Raw genomic sequence first — 16,063 nt, forward strand, 5'->3', positions numbered from 1 at the left:
AAATTATGTTTGCTTTAATTATTTCCTACTGACCCTAGTGAATCTAGGCTCATTTCTCTTGCTAACTGGATATCTAAATGAAGCCTCTTGAGGAGCAGATTTCTCATGTGTACAGGGGCTGTGAGCTGCTGTGTTTGTGCGGAGCGAGCTGATGATTTTAACCCTCTCACAATCTTGTCATCGGGTTCCTGAGAAACATTTCCACCCCCCCCCCCAGTTAGATTTTCTTTTCCAGTAGGTTTGCCGACAAAGGCAGAGCTTCTGCAGTACACAATCCTGCATGGAATCATGGAGGACATTCTCAGAGCTGCCACCAACCAAATGGTACCAACCTGTGCGTTCATGGCATGAATGCTTGGCGTTATCCTTTTGATGGGCTAGGAAAAATGATGGGGGTGTTTTACAGCGTGTTTGAAAAATGGTGCTTTAGCTATGCTATTTAGAGGAAATTGTTCAAGTGAAAACATTTTAGCTATAACCCAAAGGGACACACACCCTCTCACTTCAGTATGGTCCCAGAGTTTTTCCTGGACCGCCAGCTCGGCTTCTTCATAGGTGTCCACTGTGCCTGAGTGTTTGACTTGTTGATTTGAAATTTGAGAGCTCCCTTTTTAAAGTCAGTACATGTTTGCAGGGCATGTTTACATTTCTTGTGGGAAGTTGGTCCGGGTGCATAAGACATCCTAATTCTCTTTTCATCCTCTTCCCTTCCCGTCCCTCAGTCTCTTGATCCCTTTCCCATCTGAGAAAGACCTATCTCCCTACTTCCTATTATCTATCTTTCATTTTGCTCTTTATTTATACTTCAGTTTCTTTCATATAATAGAAATCATATGATATTTAAGCTTATGTATCTGACTTATTTCACTTAACATTATGGTCTCAGGGTGCATCCATTTTCCTACACATGACTCAAGTTTATCCTTCTTTATGACAGAGTATTACTCCACTGTGTGCCCATACCACATTTTCTTTATCTGTTCATCTACTGATGAAATTGTAAGTCAGCCATTGCAGCTGACTTGTTTTTAATAATACCTACAACAAAAAGCAGGGAAAATTTGAGTAAAATTGTCCTGTCTGAATGTTGATTTCTGCACTTATGACTGAACTAGAAGGCTACATGAATTTTATTTATTTTTTTCTTTTGTTACTAGTGCTTATTAATTATATATATATGTTTTTTGAGATAGTGTCTCATTATGTAGTTCAGGTACCATGTAGTTCAGGCTATCCTTGAACTTATGGTGATCCTCCTGCCTCAGCCTCCCAAGTGCTGGGATTACAGGTGTGCGCCACCATGCCTGGCTCAATTTTGTAAAATATTTGGTTTCAGTGTGTTACTATTTTTATTGTATCCATTCCCTGTTACCTTCCTTACCTCTCCTCTTTCCTCCTCACTCCTTTCTTCTTGTCCAACAATAGTCCCCTTTCTACTCTCCCCTCCTATTTTTATTAGATTGCGTATATTATGGGGACGTGTGATATTAGTCTTTCTGAGTCTGGCTTGTTTCACTCAACATGATTATTTTCAGTTCCATCCATTTTCCTGCAAGTGACACAATTCTATTCTTCTTTATGGCAGAGTAATACTTGACATAATACTTAATTCTGTATTCATCGTATTTTTTGTGCTTTGTGATCTTAGTAAAGCCATAACACTTTAGAACAGTTACTACGCATCTTATATTCTTTTGATGTACTATGCAACTGTAAACTGCTGGACACTCAGGGTTTAGCAGGAGCCAGAGTAGTTGCCTGTAAAACATTCATTTGCTTTGAATACCTTTTAAATTTTTACTTTCTGTGAACTATTCTATTCTTGTGCTATTTTCTTTTCTTTTCAACATAGGGTTGGAGAATGCGGAATAGATGAAGGAATTCCCAAGTGATTAAAAACAACAGTTGCAGTGTTGCTGGGAGATTTCGTGGGTGGTGGGAAAGGACACACACACACACACACACACACACACACACGCACGCACATGCACTGCTAGGAAGGAAAGAAGTATGTCTAATGGTGACTTTGCTGTCTCTTGGGTTCTCTATGGCTTTGCCCTGTGTGGGGAAGTCATACTAGAACTGGAGGAAACCTACATTTCTACATTGCCACAGGGCTCTTGTAGTCACAGGTTCTGTGAAAGCCCAGGAAGAACTGGAAACCATTAATTCAGTAGGGAAAGGCTCACATGGTTTGGTTTCTCATGGTAGTACGAACCCAGTTCTGAACCCAACACTCTGAACCCAGCTCGCCCCCCTGGAAGCTCATATTGCTACCATGAAGGCATCCAGGGAGCAGAGCCTGCCCAAAACAAGTGCAGAAGATTTTCCTTGTTCTATTTACTTATTCTGCAAATTGTCTCTCTACTCACGCTAGACTGTAAAGTTCATGAGAAGAAGAAGTTTTGCTCCTTTTGACATTCATTCTGTCATCTGCATCCAGCACATCTTCTGGTGTCTGTTAAGCTCTCCATGTGATGTGTTGAACTAAATAAAACCCCACAATTTCCCTAGGATCCCCAGAGAGCTTTCTCTGTATAGGCTATCACAGACCTTAAAGTGGTCACACAGGGGCTGGGGATTTAGCTCAGCGGCAAAATCGCCTGCCTGGCAAGCGCAAGGTCGTGAGTTCGGTTCCCGGTACCGGAGAAAAACCAAAAAAAAAAAAAAAAAAAAAGTGGTCACACAGGCCTATCAGAGGGCTTTACCTGACTGTAACCTCTCTCCTTTTCTTTTCTTTTCTTTTTCTCTTTTTTTGATAAAACCTTCCAAGTAAAGTAATAATAAAATATCACCTTACAAAAATCCCTTTAAAACTCAAGTCCACGTTTTGAGTTAAGGGCTTTACTCTTTTCTTGAATACCACCAGGAATTAAGAGTGCACTACGATCACTACTCTTGCATTTTAAAATCCCAGATGACATTTTTATTACTTTATGTAGTTAATATAGAAATTATACATTTACCTCTCCCCCCTTTACATCCTTTACTGCATCTCTGACTTATCATTGGTAACATTTTTCTCAGAAACTCTTTTGTACAAAAAGATAATATACTGTGAGGGTGAAGACCGTGGATTCTAGTGCCAGACTACTCTTTTCTCCAGACTGCCTTTTCTCTTTACTCTTCAAAGAGAGAAATTTCAGCCATATGAAGGAAGTAGCAGAAGCACAATCTGAACCCAGTGATCCCTTGGAAGCACCCCTTCCACGATTACGTGCTGGAGGACAACCCCTCATCTAATGACTGCTATGCACATCAGACCAGAGCCTTGCTCCACCGTCAGGAAACAGCACGCAGGTTATCTTCCTCTGGAGCCCATAAATAATTCTTCTGAAAAGATGACTCTAAATAAATTGCAATTGACTTAGACTTTACCCTTGGGAATGTTTATAAGAATCAGTTTTTATTTCTTCAGTATTATTTTTAAGATAATTTGAACAGTCCTACAAAAATTACGGGATGAGACTCCTTTCAGATGGTGATATATGGTGCTATTTCTGGACTCTTTCCTCTTTTCTTCATTTATTTCTCAGCAGACCAAGCAGCAAATCCTTGCTTTATAAAGCAGATTATAGAATCTCCCCAAAGGCAAAGTGGTTCAGATGCTAATGAGCCTGGGTAGAGACTGTGTAATGGGATGATTACATGCTAGATGTTTTTGAAGTCTCCTCTGATCCTTTTAAAAGTGTGGTCAGCACTCTACAGTCTTCTAGATCTTCCAGCTTTTTCACTGTATTTATAAGATTTTCCATTTTGTTGGGGGGCAGCACCTTGGTGGCATTAGCCCTGAATTTTTTCTCTAGGTCTTCCTGGTTCAGTGGATTCCTCCAGTGACCATAGAAGGTATTGCAGCACTCCGTGAATGTAGCTCCATTCTTGAGGGTGACACTGACCTCGCAGTACAGTGTGTTGAAGTTTGGCAGGTTGTCAGAAGGATGCTCTAGCTTCGTCTTCCTGAGCAACTCCGTCACCTGTGGCCTACTGACCTGGTCTTTGAAGAATGATGGGACAGCAATATCTCCGTCAAGCAGCGTAGTGCAGGCCACATACTGGAAGGAGTGACGGGCTTCGTGCTCTGAGTCCGGGAAGGGTCTGTTTACATACTGGACATCTGGAACCCTGAGCACAATGTTCTCGATATGGTCAGCAGGAAGCAGAGCTCCGTCTGAAAGCACAAGGTGCCGTCTCACTGCTGCAGCTGCCTCTGCCACCCAGTGAGTAGCCAAATGTGCAGGGAAACGCTTGAAGGCTACGTCCTGCTCATCTAGCAGCCAACTGTGGGAATCCAGGCTTGGAAGGACCTTTGTGGAGTAGTTTGTGTAGAAGGCCCCAAATCCTGTTGCCAGGTCCAAGATGTGCTTGTTTCCTTGGAGACCTAGCATTGCTAGAAAAGCAGCTTCTGTTCCATGCCTGGCAGCATTCCCTATATGAAGGGGCTTGGTCTGAGTGGCAGCGTTTGCCATCGGTGCCCCAGCAAAAGAAGCAGCAATGGCCAGGGCTTCTTGGCACTCTGTCAGGCTGAGCCCTAATAACTTGGATGCAGCAGCAGCGCTACCCAAAGTTCCCACCACCGAGGGAGGATGGAATCTGAAAAGCGAAACAGAATTGGAGATTTACAAAACAACCACCAGGAGGTAGTATTGCATAGTATCAATAACGGTGTCATACAGCTTCAGTTCAGATTTCAGCTCTTTCACTTATTAGCTGTGTGACTTTGAGAAACTTATTCAACTTCTCTGCATTTGCTTTTTTCTTACATAAAATGGTAATAATAGTATGTACTCATGGGGTTGGGAAGCTTTGAATGAAATCACATATTTATAGCAGTGTTTAATATACAACACATTCTTTATAAGCGGTATAGTTATTGTCAGAAAGACAAAAAAAATTCTGATTCCTGATAGAAGCCAAAAGTTCACTACTCTTCATTCCGATGTATTCTTCTTCTAGCAGGCTGGACCAAGTGGCAGAATAAATAAACCATGGGATTTAGCCAACATTTGACCATTTTTGATCTGTGGAATACACAGTCAGAGTTAGGATATTCTGAATGTCCTCATTAATCTGAAGGGTCCTAATGGACAACAGAGCAAATTTTTCTCTGAGGATGGGGTTGAGAATACTCAGAATACTCATGGATGTTAACGTGACGTGAGTCACCTTGGGATGAGAGACTCCAATTATTTCATGGTCCTAGCTGCTTGATTTGGTCTCTAAACCCAAAGTACATTTTTATTAGTACTTATGAAGCTACACTTTTGTATATGGACGCTGGGTTTTGTATGCAACTGGAACTGACTCATCTCCCAGCCTCCTCAGCAGAGCCAGCCTCTAAACCAGAAACCTCTATGTAGATAGCCAGATGGAGAGGAATGTGGCTGCTCCTCCTCTGAGTAGATTCTCTCCGTACCTCTTTGGAATGTCGCTAGCTTCCTTAGAGAAGTGCATTAGTCTGCCTTGTACTTCAATACCAATGTTGAAAGCCAGTAGTAGGTCAAGGCCAGAAAATTTTGCCCTCTGAGGTAGGGATTCTAGTAAAGCTGTGAGGGCAGGAAGGACAGCCCCAGATGGGTGGGTAGCAGGGTGCCACGTGTCATCAAAATCCATTGAGTGAATCTGTATAAAAAAATATGACCCAGTAAATCCAACTTTTCCCAGAATGCATTCACTTTTGGACCATTAAGGATTTAGTTTAGTAATAATCTGGTTTGTTGTAAGATTTTTTTGATCTGATTTCCTGACATTAAAACCTAAGAAGAAGCTGTGTTTCTTAATCATATAGGTGACAATGGGACTCACTACCACTTTGTTTCCAGGAGGCCAGGACCTTGGACAGCAGCCACCGGACCACTCCCCCCGCCACCCCCCAGGTCTTGGGTCTTGAGCAGGTGGCTAGAAGCTTTTGAAAAGTCTATATAACCCCTTAAGTGTGAAATGGCGGTTTCCTTCCTCCCTCATTTTTTAAACACATCACACTAAACACTTAAGGATTTATTCCACATAAAACCAAACATTTTGTAGCTATTTATTAGAAAATAATTTTAAATTTCTACAGAATTTGCAAGAACAGCATAAGAATTCTCAAACCTAGACTACCTATTAATTAGAATTTAAAATCACTATTTTCTGCTGTAAAGTTGTATTCCTCTTCATTCCAGCCATTTTTTTCATACGAGAAATAGTAATAATCAGAAATTCATTTAAAAATAGAATTTACATGTACTTGATGTGGCTGGTGTGTTTCCTAACTGCTTGCTAGATGCAACATTGCATTTGACTTCAACAGTGTGAGATACTGTCTCCATAAACCATAAAAGAAATCAGAAATCCTAACATGTGTATGTCCATATCACATCTTTTAGACATCTCATGTACACAAAAAAAATATAAAAGTCATCTGTCAGAAGTGCTGACTTCTGTTTTCACTCAGAAAACACAGACACCATGTGACCATTGTTTCTTTGCTGATGAGGAAAATTGAATAGCTGTTGAGGAAACTGAAGGAACATTACTGGACAGAAGTTTGTACCCACAATAGAAAAAAACCGAGAAGAAATTGTGTCTGGATATTAGGTTTTATATTTTTTGCTCTATAAGTTCAGAGTTTACAGTTGGGATATCTTGAGGGTGCTTTCATCTAAATCCTTTCACATCTTCTACTTCATATTTTGTTTGAAAATACAAACTTATTGTAAGAACAGGAAAGTAATGAAAACTGAAATTAGTACAATAGAACAGATGATAGGCTATATCATCTCTGAACTTGAACGATCTTATCTATAAAACAAGGAAGTTATGCAATTCTAAAGTAGCTCCTGGCTCTGGAATTATTATGACAATCTACTAGTTGAAAGGACATGTAAACTTACAGCCACTCCATTAACAAAAGCAGCGTAGGAAGGTGGGAGTCTGAAGTCTGGCTGACCCCAAACCATGCTGGATGTATTGGAACTGTAGATCTGGAGCAGAAGAATATCCGTCAGTGATACATAATGAACATGATATACAGAGTGAGCATTTCAGGAGTGTTTCTTTACCTTTGGAGACATCGTATTAATAGTCCTTATTTGAACCCTTAGAAGCCTTAGTCATTAACATTGTTCCTTATAGAAGAATATACAACTTTACCCATGATAGGAAGAGAAGATGGTGTTGCTAATTCCTACAGTGCTCCAGGTACGTGTATTTGAATTCACTATTATTTCCCTGGCTTAAATACTGGGGGGTGGAGGACTGGCTGCCTAAACAAGGTGCATTCTATGGAGAGTGGATGCTACATTTCCCATGTCATGCCCCCTCTCTGCTTAGAGTACTCTACTTTTCTAATTTTTATTTTTTGTGGTACTGGGGATTGAACCCAGGGCTTCATACTAAGCTACTTCTTAAAAAAACCTTTGAGACAGGGTCTTACTAAGTTGCTAAGTTGCCTAGGCTGGGCTTGTACTCCTCCTGCCTTAGTGTCACAGTGCTGGGATTAGAGGCCTATACCACCATACTTAGTTGCAGAGAATTGTTAAAGTCTTTTCATTAACAAATGGTCTGTGGCAGATATTTTTGCTTCCAAGACTTGGGTTAATATGTGCTTTTCATCATAATAATGATAAGCTGTGATATTTTACTAGTGAGTGGTTTTAATATAGTGACAGTAAAAATATGGATGAATTTTAAAAAGCAGATACTGAAGCTGAGAGAATTATGAAAGTACACAGGGCTGGGCTGTAAAAATCACGTGCTAGTAATATAACTAAGTATAGAGTAACTAGAACACAGGTACATATCTCTAGGTCTAGCCCAGAGTAGGCATACATATACATTTCCTTTTATTGAAATAAATTTCCTTTCATTTGAAATAAATGTGGAGATCCTTACTTTACTATATTGGCTGACTTTGTGAAACACTTCTGTGCTGGTCCCAAGGAATCCAACACCCAGAGTATCCAGAATCATCCTCTTGCTCCTCTGAATGACACGATCTGTTAGGTGTCCTACTTTCAAGCCATGGATGATGTTGGCGAAGCTTTCTGTGACAGACTGCAATGGGAAAATGTTAGAGTGGTGTCGCTCTCCACTTTGTCTTTGCACACTTCTTTTCTAGAAGAGAATTCGAGGGAGTTTTACACCTAGAGGAAATCTGGTTGATAAAATTTAGTTCTATTTCTGAAAGGTGATGTGTACTGAGCACCAGTTTGTGAGGCTCAGGGACGTGGAAATGCACAGTAGCTAGGTTCTGTCCTTGGTTGAGGTGAGGACACAGGCAAGACAGCAGATGATGACAACAGAGTGTGAGGGGCCATCTGGAGAGAAGTACAGAAAGTCAGAGGTGGAGGAAGGAGGAATACCTCACCTGGGAAGTGGGGATGGCTGGGGTGGAGTGCATTCAGACACCAAGCATTGCCATTCTTTGATATCTGTCATCCTATACCCACAAGTCTCTAAGGTGGGTAATATGAGCCTCAGTTTGCAGGTGGGCAGTCCAAGACCTAGAAAACTAACACTACTAATTTTCATAGCTCTTAAATGGTGGGATCTGCACACAAAGGCCTATAGGTTTAACTCCAAAATCAGGACATTTCACTATCAGCCCACAGTTTCTAAGGTGCACTTGGGGGAGCATGAACATCAGAACAATCAACGATTCCTTTTGAAAATGACCCCACTCTACACCATCAGAATTAGACTATCTTCACAAGTAGAATGTCGGGAAGCCTGCTACAAGGATTCTCTTTTCATTCAGCAGCTTGGGTGATTTTCTTCTTTTTGCAGTGCTGGAGATGGAACAAAGGGCTTTGCACATGCCAGGCAAGGGCTCTACCACTGAGCTACACATCCAGCGTCACGATGATTCTTAAGTGCTCTAGGGCTATTGTGTTCAACGTGGTATAACTGCAGCATGGCTGTTGGGTAGGTAAGATGCAGTTCCTCCAAACTGAGACGTGTCATCGAGTAAAATTTCAAAAACTCAGTGGGAGAAAAATATAGAATGTCAATATTTTTAAAATCTAGGTCACATGCTGAATCAATATTCAGGATACTGAAGATAAATATTTTAACATGGCAATATTTAGGACATATTGGTTAAATAAAATATTAATCAGTTTCATCTTACTTTTAAAAATACATTTGCTGGAAAGTATGAAATTGCATAATTGCTGCTCTCTCTTGTTGCCCGGGATTCCCTGGAGACTTTGCTACCTAATCTGGTGATGAAAACGCAGGAGTGAGCCAGGTGAAGGTGAAGGGATGAGGGTGGAAGCTGAAGGTACAAGCAGCAGCACAGGCCAAAGCTTGGAGGGATATGGGTGTGGCATGAATTTTGAACACCTCACCTGCAGGGCTGCAAGCAGAAGACAAGGGAAAGAAGAGTAGATTTGCCGCTTAGAACCCTGAATGATGAATGTTATTATATTATGCTAAAAACAGTAATGTCAGGGGGCAGCCTGCAGAGCCATAGTGTTGTTATAAGATAGGTGGAGATGTGATCAACTGTGTTTGGAAAGATCTCTTTAGCAACTGTTTACAGAATGTATCTGAGTGGGGTGGACAAGAGCAGTTAAGAAACTGCTGTGGCAGCCCATGACCTGGATGGGGACATGGAAGTGCCACCCGCTAGGTGAGGGAACATAGGAAGAGGAATATGCAGTACTGATGTGATCACTGCGAACTTGAGTGTAAAGTGCATTGTGATCATCCCTGTGGGAAAAACCATTTGCTCCTACCCATAAACGAGTAATGCAGGATAGGATGATTTGAATTTCATAAGGAGTAGCAAGTCTTTCAGTGCATGTCCATTATTTTGTTTTCTGAATACTTTTTCTGCATGTATAATTAAAAACAATTTACCTTTTTTTTTAATGCATTAAAAGGCCAAGTTGATTTCACATGCATATTTTGGTCTTTTCATCATCTCTGTCTGACTTCCAGTCCTACTATGTCCTATCATAACATTCCATACATACTTAAAACAAAGCAAAGGGGAGAATTCTGTCTTTAAAAAAATAGGCATTGAAAAATACATTCTTACCAACCTAGACAACACTTATCAAACATTTTGCATTATAAAAAGGACTGTCTAGGATCAAATGCTACAGAAATGAAATAAGATGGAAAACTGTAACAAACTGTTTAAACTATTTTCTTAAAGAGATTTTCTGTATGGTTAATGATTTAAATGGCCTAGTGGTCCATCATCTGCAAGGAATTCTTCACATAACTGATTATCTTTCTCACATTCTTGTTGCCGAGACATAATACCCAACAGAAATCCACAACCTAAAGGAGGAGAGATTTGTTTTGGCTCGCATTTGTATTTCACAGTTAGCTGGCTCCAAGAAGGCAGAGTGGAAGGGTAAGGCAGAGTGGAAGGGTCTGGCAGAGTGGAAGGGTCTGGCAGAGAAAAGCTGTTCACCTCATGGGGGCCAGGAAGTAGGGCTCCAAGGGAGGAGCTAGAGAAGGAGATGTCCCCTTCCAGGCCATGCCCAGAGTGATCTGCCTCTTTTGACCCAACCCCACCTCCTAACAGTACATTTAGCTATAAATTCACCAATGAGTATAATACCCCATGATCCAATCACCTGCCAAAAGCCCCATCTATGGGCACATGGGACTTTGCAGGGATATGTAGAGATAAACCATAACATTCCATCCCTGGCCTCCAAAAGCGTCATGTGCATCTCTTTATGCAAAATGCATTTAGTCCATCTCTAAGAGTTGACAAAATCCTAACAGCTTCTACATTGCTGAAAGGTCCAAATTCAAAGTCTCCTCTGAACTTAAAGCATACTTTTAGCTATGAACCCCTGGAAAAATAAAAAAAGAAAGTTACATGTTGCTGACACAATGGCACAGTGAAACATTCACATTTCAAAAGGGAGAAATGGGGATAGAAACCACTGGGACCAAAGCAAGACCGAAACTTAGCAAAACAAACATTAAATCCTGTAACTCTATGTCCAGCACCCTGGACAAGTTGTGGTGAGATGTGAACTCCAAGGGGCTTGGTCAGGCCCACCCATACAGCATTGCCAGGGCTTGTAGTTTTCATGGCCTCTCTCTTGGGCTGACTTTTCTCACTCCTTGCAGCTTTCCTCAGGAATGTTGACTTTCCTGGCTACACTTTCAGTTCAGTCTCACAGCTTCATGCACTGCTCTCCCATGGACACACTGCCCAGCCTCTCAGCATTTTTTTTTCAAATCTGGGTGGGAGCCTTCATTACACTCACAACTCTTGCATTCTGCAGGCCTATAAAATCAACACCATTTCGATGATGCCAAGGTCTGCCATCAGCTGGAGCAGTAGCTGGGCTCCCTTGAAACACAGTTGCAGAGGCCTCTGAGTGCTTGGATGACTGAGCACTGTGAATAAAATCACAGGAAGCTAATTTCCCTCTGTTCCCTCTATGCCTTCAAAGCATCATTTATATCATCCTAATGTAAAATATACTAATTTTTCAGCAACCAAGCTCTTCCCTGTTTCAGCTTTATAGGAGCTTCTTTTTGGCTGAAACCCCAAACTTTAAAAATCAGACAGCTGTGCCTTCTGGTCTTGATTCTCAGTGTAGAGCTGGCTAAAAATTTCCAACAGTACCAATCCACAGCTTGAATGTTGGGTTGCCTTGAAATTTCCTCTACCATTATTAATTACCATAAATTAATTTGCAGCCCTTAATCTCAGTCCCCTGCAAAGTCTCAGGTCATTAGCAAAATGTAGACAAATTTTCTTCCAGAACATAACACACCTCACTTGGAGTCTAACTGCCAATGTAGTTCTTTTTCCCAGTTGAAACCCCCTGAGTCTTGTCTTTACTCTCTGCTTTTTTATGAGCATTCTGTTTTACTGAGCTGCAACCAGAATCTGACATCAAGCCTGGCTTATAGCATCTAGGGCTGCCTTTGCAGCTAGCATTTCCAAACCCTTCCAAATTCCTCCTAAGAACCACTTTTAAAGGCTTCTGAACTACATGTTCAAGTAGTATCAAATCAATGATCCTACTTCTCTGGTACCAAAATCTATCTTAGTCACTTCCTTGCTACTCAGACACAATACTCAGTAGACATCCACAATTTAAAGGGGGAGAGGTTTACTTTGACTCACAGTTTTTGTCAATAGCTGGCTGGCTTTAAGGCAGGAAGCCATGGTGGAAGGGTCTGGCAGACGAAAGCTGTGAATTTCTTGGTGACCAGGAAGCTGAACTCCAAGGAAGGAGCTGGAGAAGGAGATATACCCTTCCAGGCTACGCCTGGAGTGACCTGTCTCTTCAGATCCAGCTCCACCTCCTAAAAGTACATTTAGCTACATGCATCAGTGGACTAATCCACCAATGAGCACAGTGCCCCATGACCCAGCCACCTCACCGAAGCCCCACCTATGATTGCATGAGGCTTTCAGGAGACATCTAGATATAAACCATAGTACTGATAAACTTGGCTTCTTCTTTTTTGCTTTAATATTTCCTACAGAATGGGACCCTTTTGTTTTAGAAGTTTTCATCTTATTTTTGAAGAATTCTTGACCTTTTTGATCTTAGCCCAGAAGATCTTGAGTCTTTTCGTTCTGCTTTTTTTTTTTGTTTCACTAGAGTTTTTCTTCAGTTTCTTTATCACCATTGTTGTCATCATCACGGTCACTGTCATCTTTATCAGCAGCAAGCATTACCTTTTTCTGTGGAAGCTTGTTAGTTTCCAGAGGAAGAATGCTTCCCCAAATATATGTAAGAATTTTCCATCCTCTTTCTCTTCTGATTCATCATCTTTCTCCACAGCTACTAAATACTGTCCAATAATATGCATGCATAAGCCCTGAACCACACTTCAACCCTAGGATCATGGGGAGGGGGATTACATTCATTGTCCCTCAGGGAAACACTGGCTATAGGAAATTTTCCACATGGTTAACATTACCATAATAAACTTCCTTCATAATTCATTGCATCTGCATTGACAATGTGCAATTCAGCCTTTGCACCAGCCCCTAAACTGACCATTCTTAAATAGAAATGGTGCTCTTTTGTATCATTATCTACCCCAAAGTGATAATCTTTGTCAGCCTTGAATCACAAGTGGAAAGATAGTTCTGGGACCTCAGTTGGCTCTGTCTATGTCCATCAAATCTTCAAGGGGAGGATGGACTGTACTTAGGTGGGAGAGAACATGAACAGAGATAAATAACTGCTGCTCCAGAGAACAGACTTGGGACAGAATGATGCAAGGGCAAAACCATGCAATCTGAAGGGGCGTTTCACTCTATGTGTGCCTAGCATTTAGTACCTCTGGGTGCAGTGTGAACTAGTTTCCTTTCTCTGCTCTAATAGTCACATCACTGCGCAACTTCCTTTGTCTCTCAGAGCCCACGAGCCCTCACTTACAAATGTTAACTGTAGGCTGACGGGTTGTTGGGTTAGATCTCTCATGCCGAGCTCAGTGTCAGGGGAGGTACAGAGATGGAACCAGGGTCCTGCCAAAGGTCCTTTACCCTGGCCACTATTCTTAGAATCTCTAGATTTATCAAGTCAGACAATGCTCACCATTTACACAAGATGGCTAACTTCTAATGTCTCTGAAATTTTGATAGAAAGTGAGGGGAGCCCGAGATGGGAGAAAGCAGAAGGGAAGACAGCTGGGAGACAGAAAGGGTGCTGGCAGGAGTATATTTGGTTGGGGCAGAAAATAACAATAATGCTGACTTTCATGTTGCTAAATATTTGAGAAAACATCTAGAAGCAGAGAGAGAGAGAGAGAGAGAGAGAGAGAGAGAGAGAGAGAGAGAGAGAGAGAGAGAGAAGGAGAGAAAAGAACTGGCTTCATGATTTGCCAAGTAAAACTGAAGGCCTCAAGAACTAGTTGGATCCTTGGTTCTAAGACAATTTCTTTTTACCTTTGTTCTCACTCCAATCGTTTGCATGGTGGAGGATATTTAGTGCATAATAAGTCATCCTTTCAGGGTTAGGTCTGACATGATAGTGCTTTGTGGGGACCGGTATACGCTTAGGGAACAGGTGGGGAATGTCAACATGGAACCCGGCAGTCATTGGGGTATCCATCTATACAAGGCTGTACTGCTGGTGATCTGTGATGGGGAGGGGATGGGCTTCCCTGCCAAGTCCTGAATGCCATCCCGACACTTGATCCTAAGAAAAAATGAGTCCTCTATCACTGGACCTGGACAGTGATAAGGAAGCCTGAGGGAAATAAACATTCAGCTGTCCACTGTCTGAGCCTTACACTCCTCTATGTTTAGAAGATCTCTTATGGTTTGCTTTACTTTCTCATCACATTTGCATCTCCTTTTAGTAAAATACTGTAATTTGAATGATGTGTAAGTGCAGACAATATGCCATCATTTAATAAGCACATTTTACAAATTCTTGTGAACTTACTGTGCTAAGGTCTCTAGAATGCCAAATGAATACATGATGCTTTCTGCCTCAAAAATCTTATCAAGGGGCAACAGGAAATGGTGACAGCAATAGATAATTGGAAATGGAAATTGGCAGTATCATAAAGGGCATGTACAAAGCTTAATTTGCTCACAATGATTCATTTTCTTCCTAATATGATACAATAGAATCATATCTCTGATCTGTAAAACATCTTGTAAAACAAGATGGATTTGATTAGGTAACGCAGAAGCTATGAAAAAAGTGAAAATGCCATTTTTGAAACACAGTAGGCAGCTCTTAAAAGGAGAAAGCAATTGACAAGATTGGGAAAGGAAGAAGTAAGCTAGAAAAGCAGTTTAAGTCACTTAAAATGTCACAATACCTTGAGCATCGTGTTGTTCTTAAGAGGAAATTTGGCTCAGGCGTGAATTGCAGGAGTGATTTGCCAGCAGACTACTGCCTTTATATGCTTCCCTCTGCCTATGCCCCTTCTCTTTCACTTTGTTCTAACTCGGGAATTTCCTACAATTTCAATGCCTCCGAGCTAACCTCACTTCATCTTCCTCTGAAGTAAGGTTTTGCAATCACCAGTAGATGAAGAATTAAACAAGCCCAGGAAGTATAGTAGTCACGGTCCTATGAACTGCTCACGGGCATCAGAAAGGCAAATTTATGGTAAATTTAGGATTGCCTGTTTAGATGCCTTGTGTTAATATTATAAAAATATTCACACTCTTTAAGTATTCTACTTCTAAACATTTACCCTAAGGTAATAAGCCTAGATGTAGGGAAAGAGTTTTTTAAAACCCTGCATTCTCCCAAACAAACTGGAGCTTTGTTCCTGACCTGACTTTTGCATCATTTCATAAATCTGGTTCGTGGTCCTCTGCCTTGTCTTTGGGATGTGCTACCTGCCTCAACCCCTCCACTCCTGCCTGAGTCTTTGTTAATATGATGTGTCCAAGCTTCTTTGCTTAGAATCACTACTGTAACCTGGCTTGCCTGGGCCTAACTCTGCTACTTGGGAAACTGCCTCTTGCCTCGGGCTGCCTAATCTGACCAACTGATTCATACTTTTAGTGGGTACAACAATCAAGTTATTTAGAATTGGAACCTGTCATTCTAGATGTAGTGCAGAATGCATCTTTGGGGAAGATTATCTACCAGTTTTGGAGGAAATTTACACGAATCCTATCATAAAAGGAAAAGTTTTGGAACAGAGAAGCTAAATGACTTCAGCATAAAAATGCACAAGGCCATCCTTCTTGTGGACGGGGAGTATCTTTGGGGGATGGTGGTAAGAAGCTTTGCTTCTTTTGCAGAAAGCCCACAGAGAACTAGTGGGACGCTGGTCAAGGTCAAGGTCAATGGGAACCCTCATAGACTGATACGGCTCTAGGTCAGGAGCTAAATGTGGCCAACAGGAAACCCTATGTGGAAGGATATGCAAAGATGGATTTAAGGAACAATGAGATCAAATTTCTAATTTGAGGCTTTTCTTTGCCAAATAAGAATTCCCCAGTATTCCTCATGCTTTGTAAAATGAAGACAGAAGAGGCACTTTGAGTGGAATAAAAAGAGGCGGTGAAAGAAGCGTGATGTGAGTCACAGAGAGAAGTGACCAGCTGCAAGCAAAGGAATGTATGTACCCTGCGTATGCTAAGTGGTTCACAAGGAGTCAAAGG

At 41.3% G+C, this 16,063-nt stretch overlaps 1 protein-coding gene across 9 annotated transcripts; it reads right to left on the bottom strand.

Moving 5' to 3' along the window:
* Positions 1-2,903: 2,903 nt before the first annotated feature.
* On the bottom strand, positions 2,904-14,868 carry Irg1 (immunoresponsive 1 homolog (mouse)). Of its 9 annotated transcripts, XM_013516487.1 has the most exons (7): positions 14,761-14,867; positions 12,095-12,276; positions 10,575-10,799; positions 7,873-8,094; positions 6,873-6,962; positions 5,414-5,619; positions 2,904-4,590 (listed from the first exon to the last, which is right to left on the bottom strand). In XM_013516487.1, exons 3-7 carry the CDS (start codon positions 10,671-10,673, stop codon positions 3,645-3,647), a joined length of 1,563 nt encoding a protein of 520 aa, XP_013371941.1. In that variant the 5' UTR covers positions 10,674-10,799; positions 12,095-12,276; positions 14,761-14,867; the 3' UTR covers positions 2,904-3,644. The 9 variants fall into 9 exon arrangements, with proteins under 9 accessions (XP_013371941.1, XP_013371964.1, XP_013371949.1 ...); XM_013516510.1 differs by lacking the exon at positions 10,575-10,799 and having other exon boundaries at positions 7,873-8,034; XM_013516495.1 differs by lacking the exon at positions 10,575-10,799.
* Positions 14,869-16,063: the final 1,195 nt, after the last annotated feature.

Source organism: Chinchilla lanigera, unplaced genomic scaffold (assembly GCF_000276665.1).
Source record: "Chinchilla lanigera isolate Chin_1 unplaced genomic scaffold, ChiLan1.0 scaffold00003, whole genome shotgun sequence".
NCBI lineage: Eukaryota > Metazoa > Chordata > Mammalia > Rodentia > Chinchillidae > Chinchilla > Chinchilla lanigera.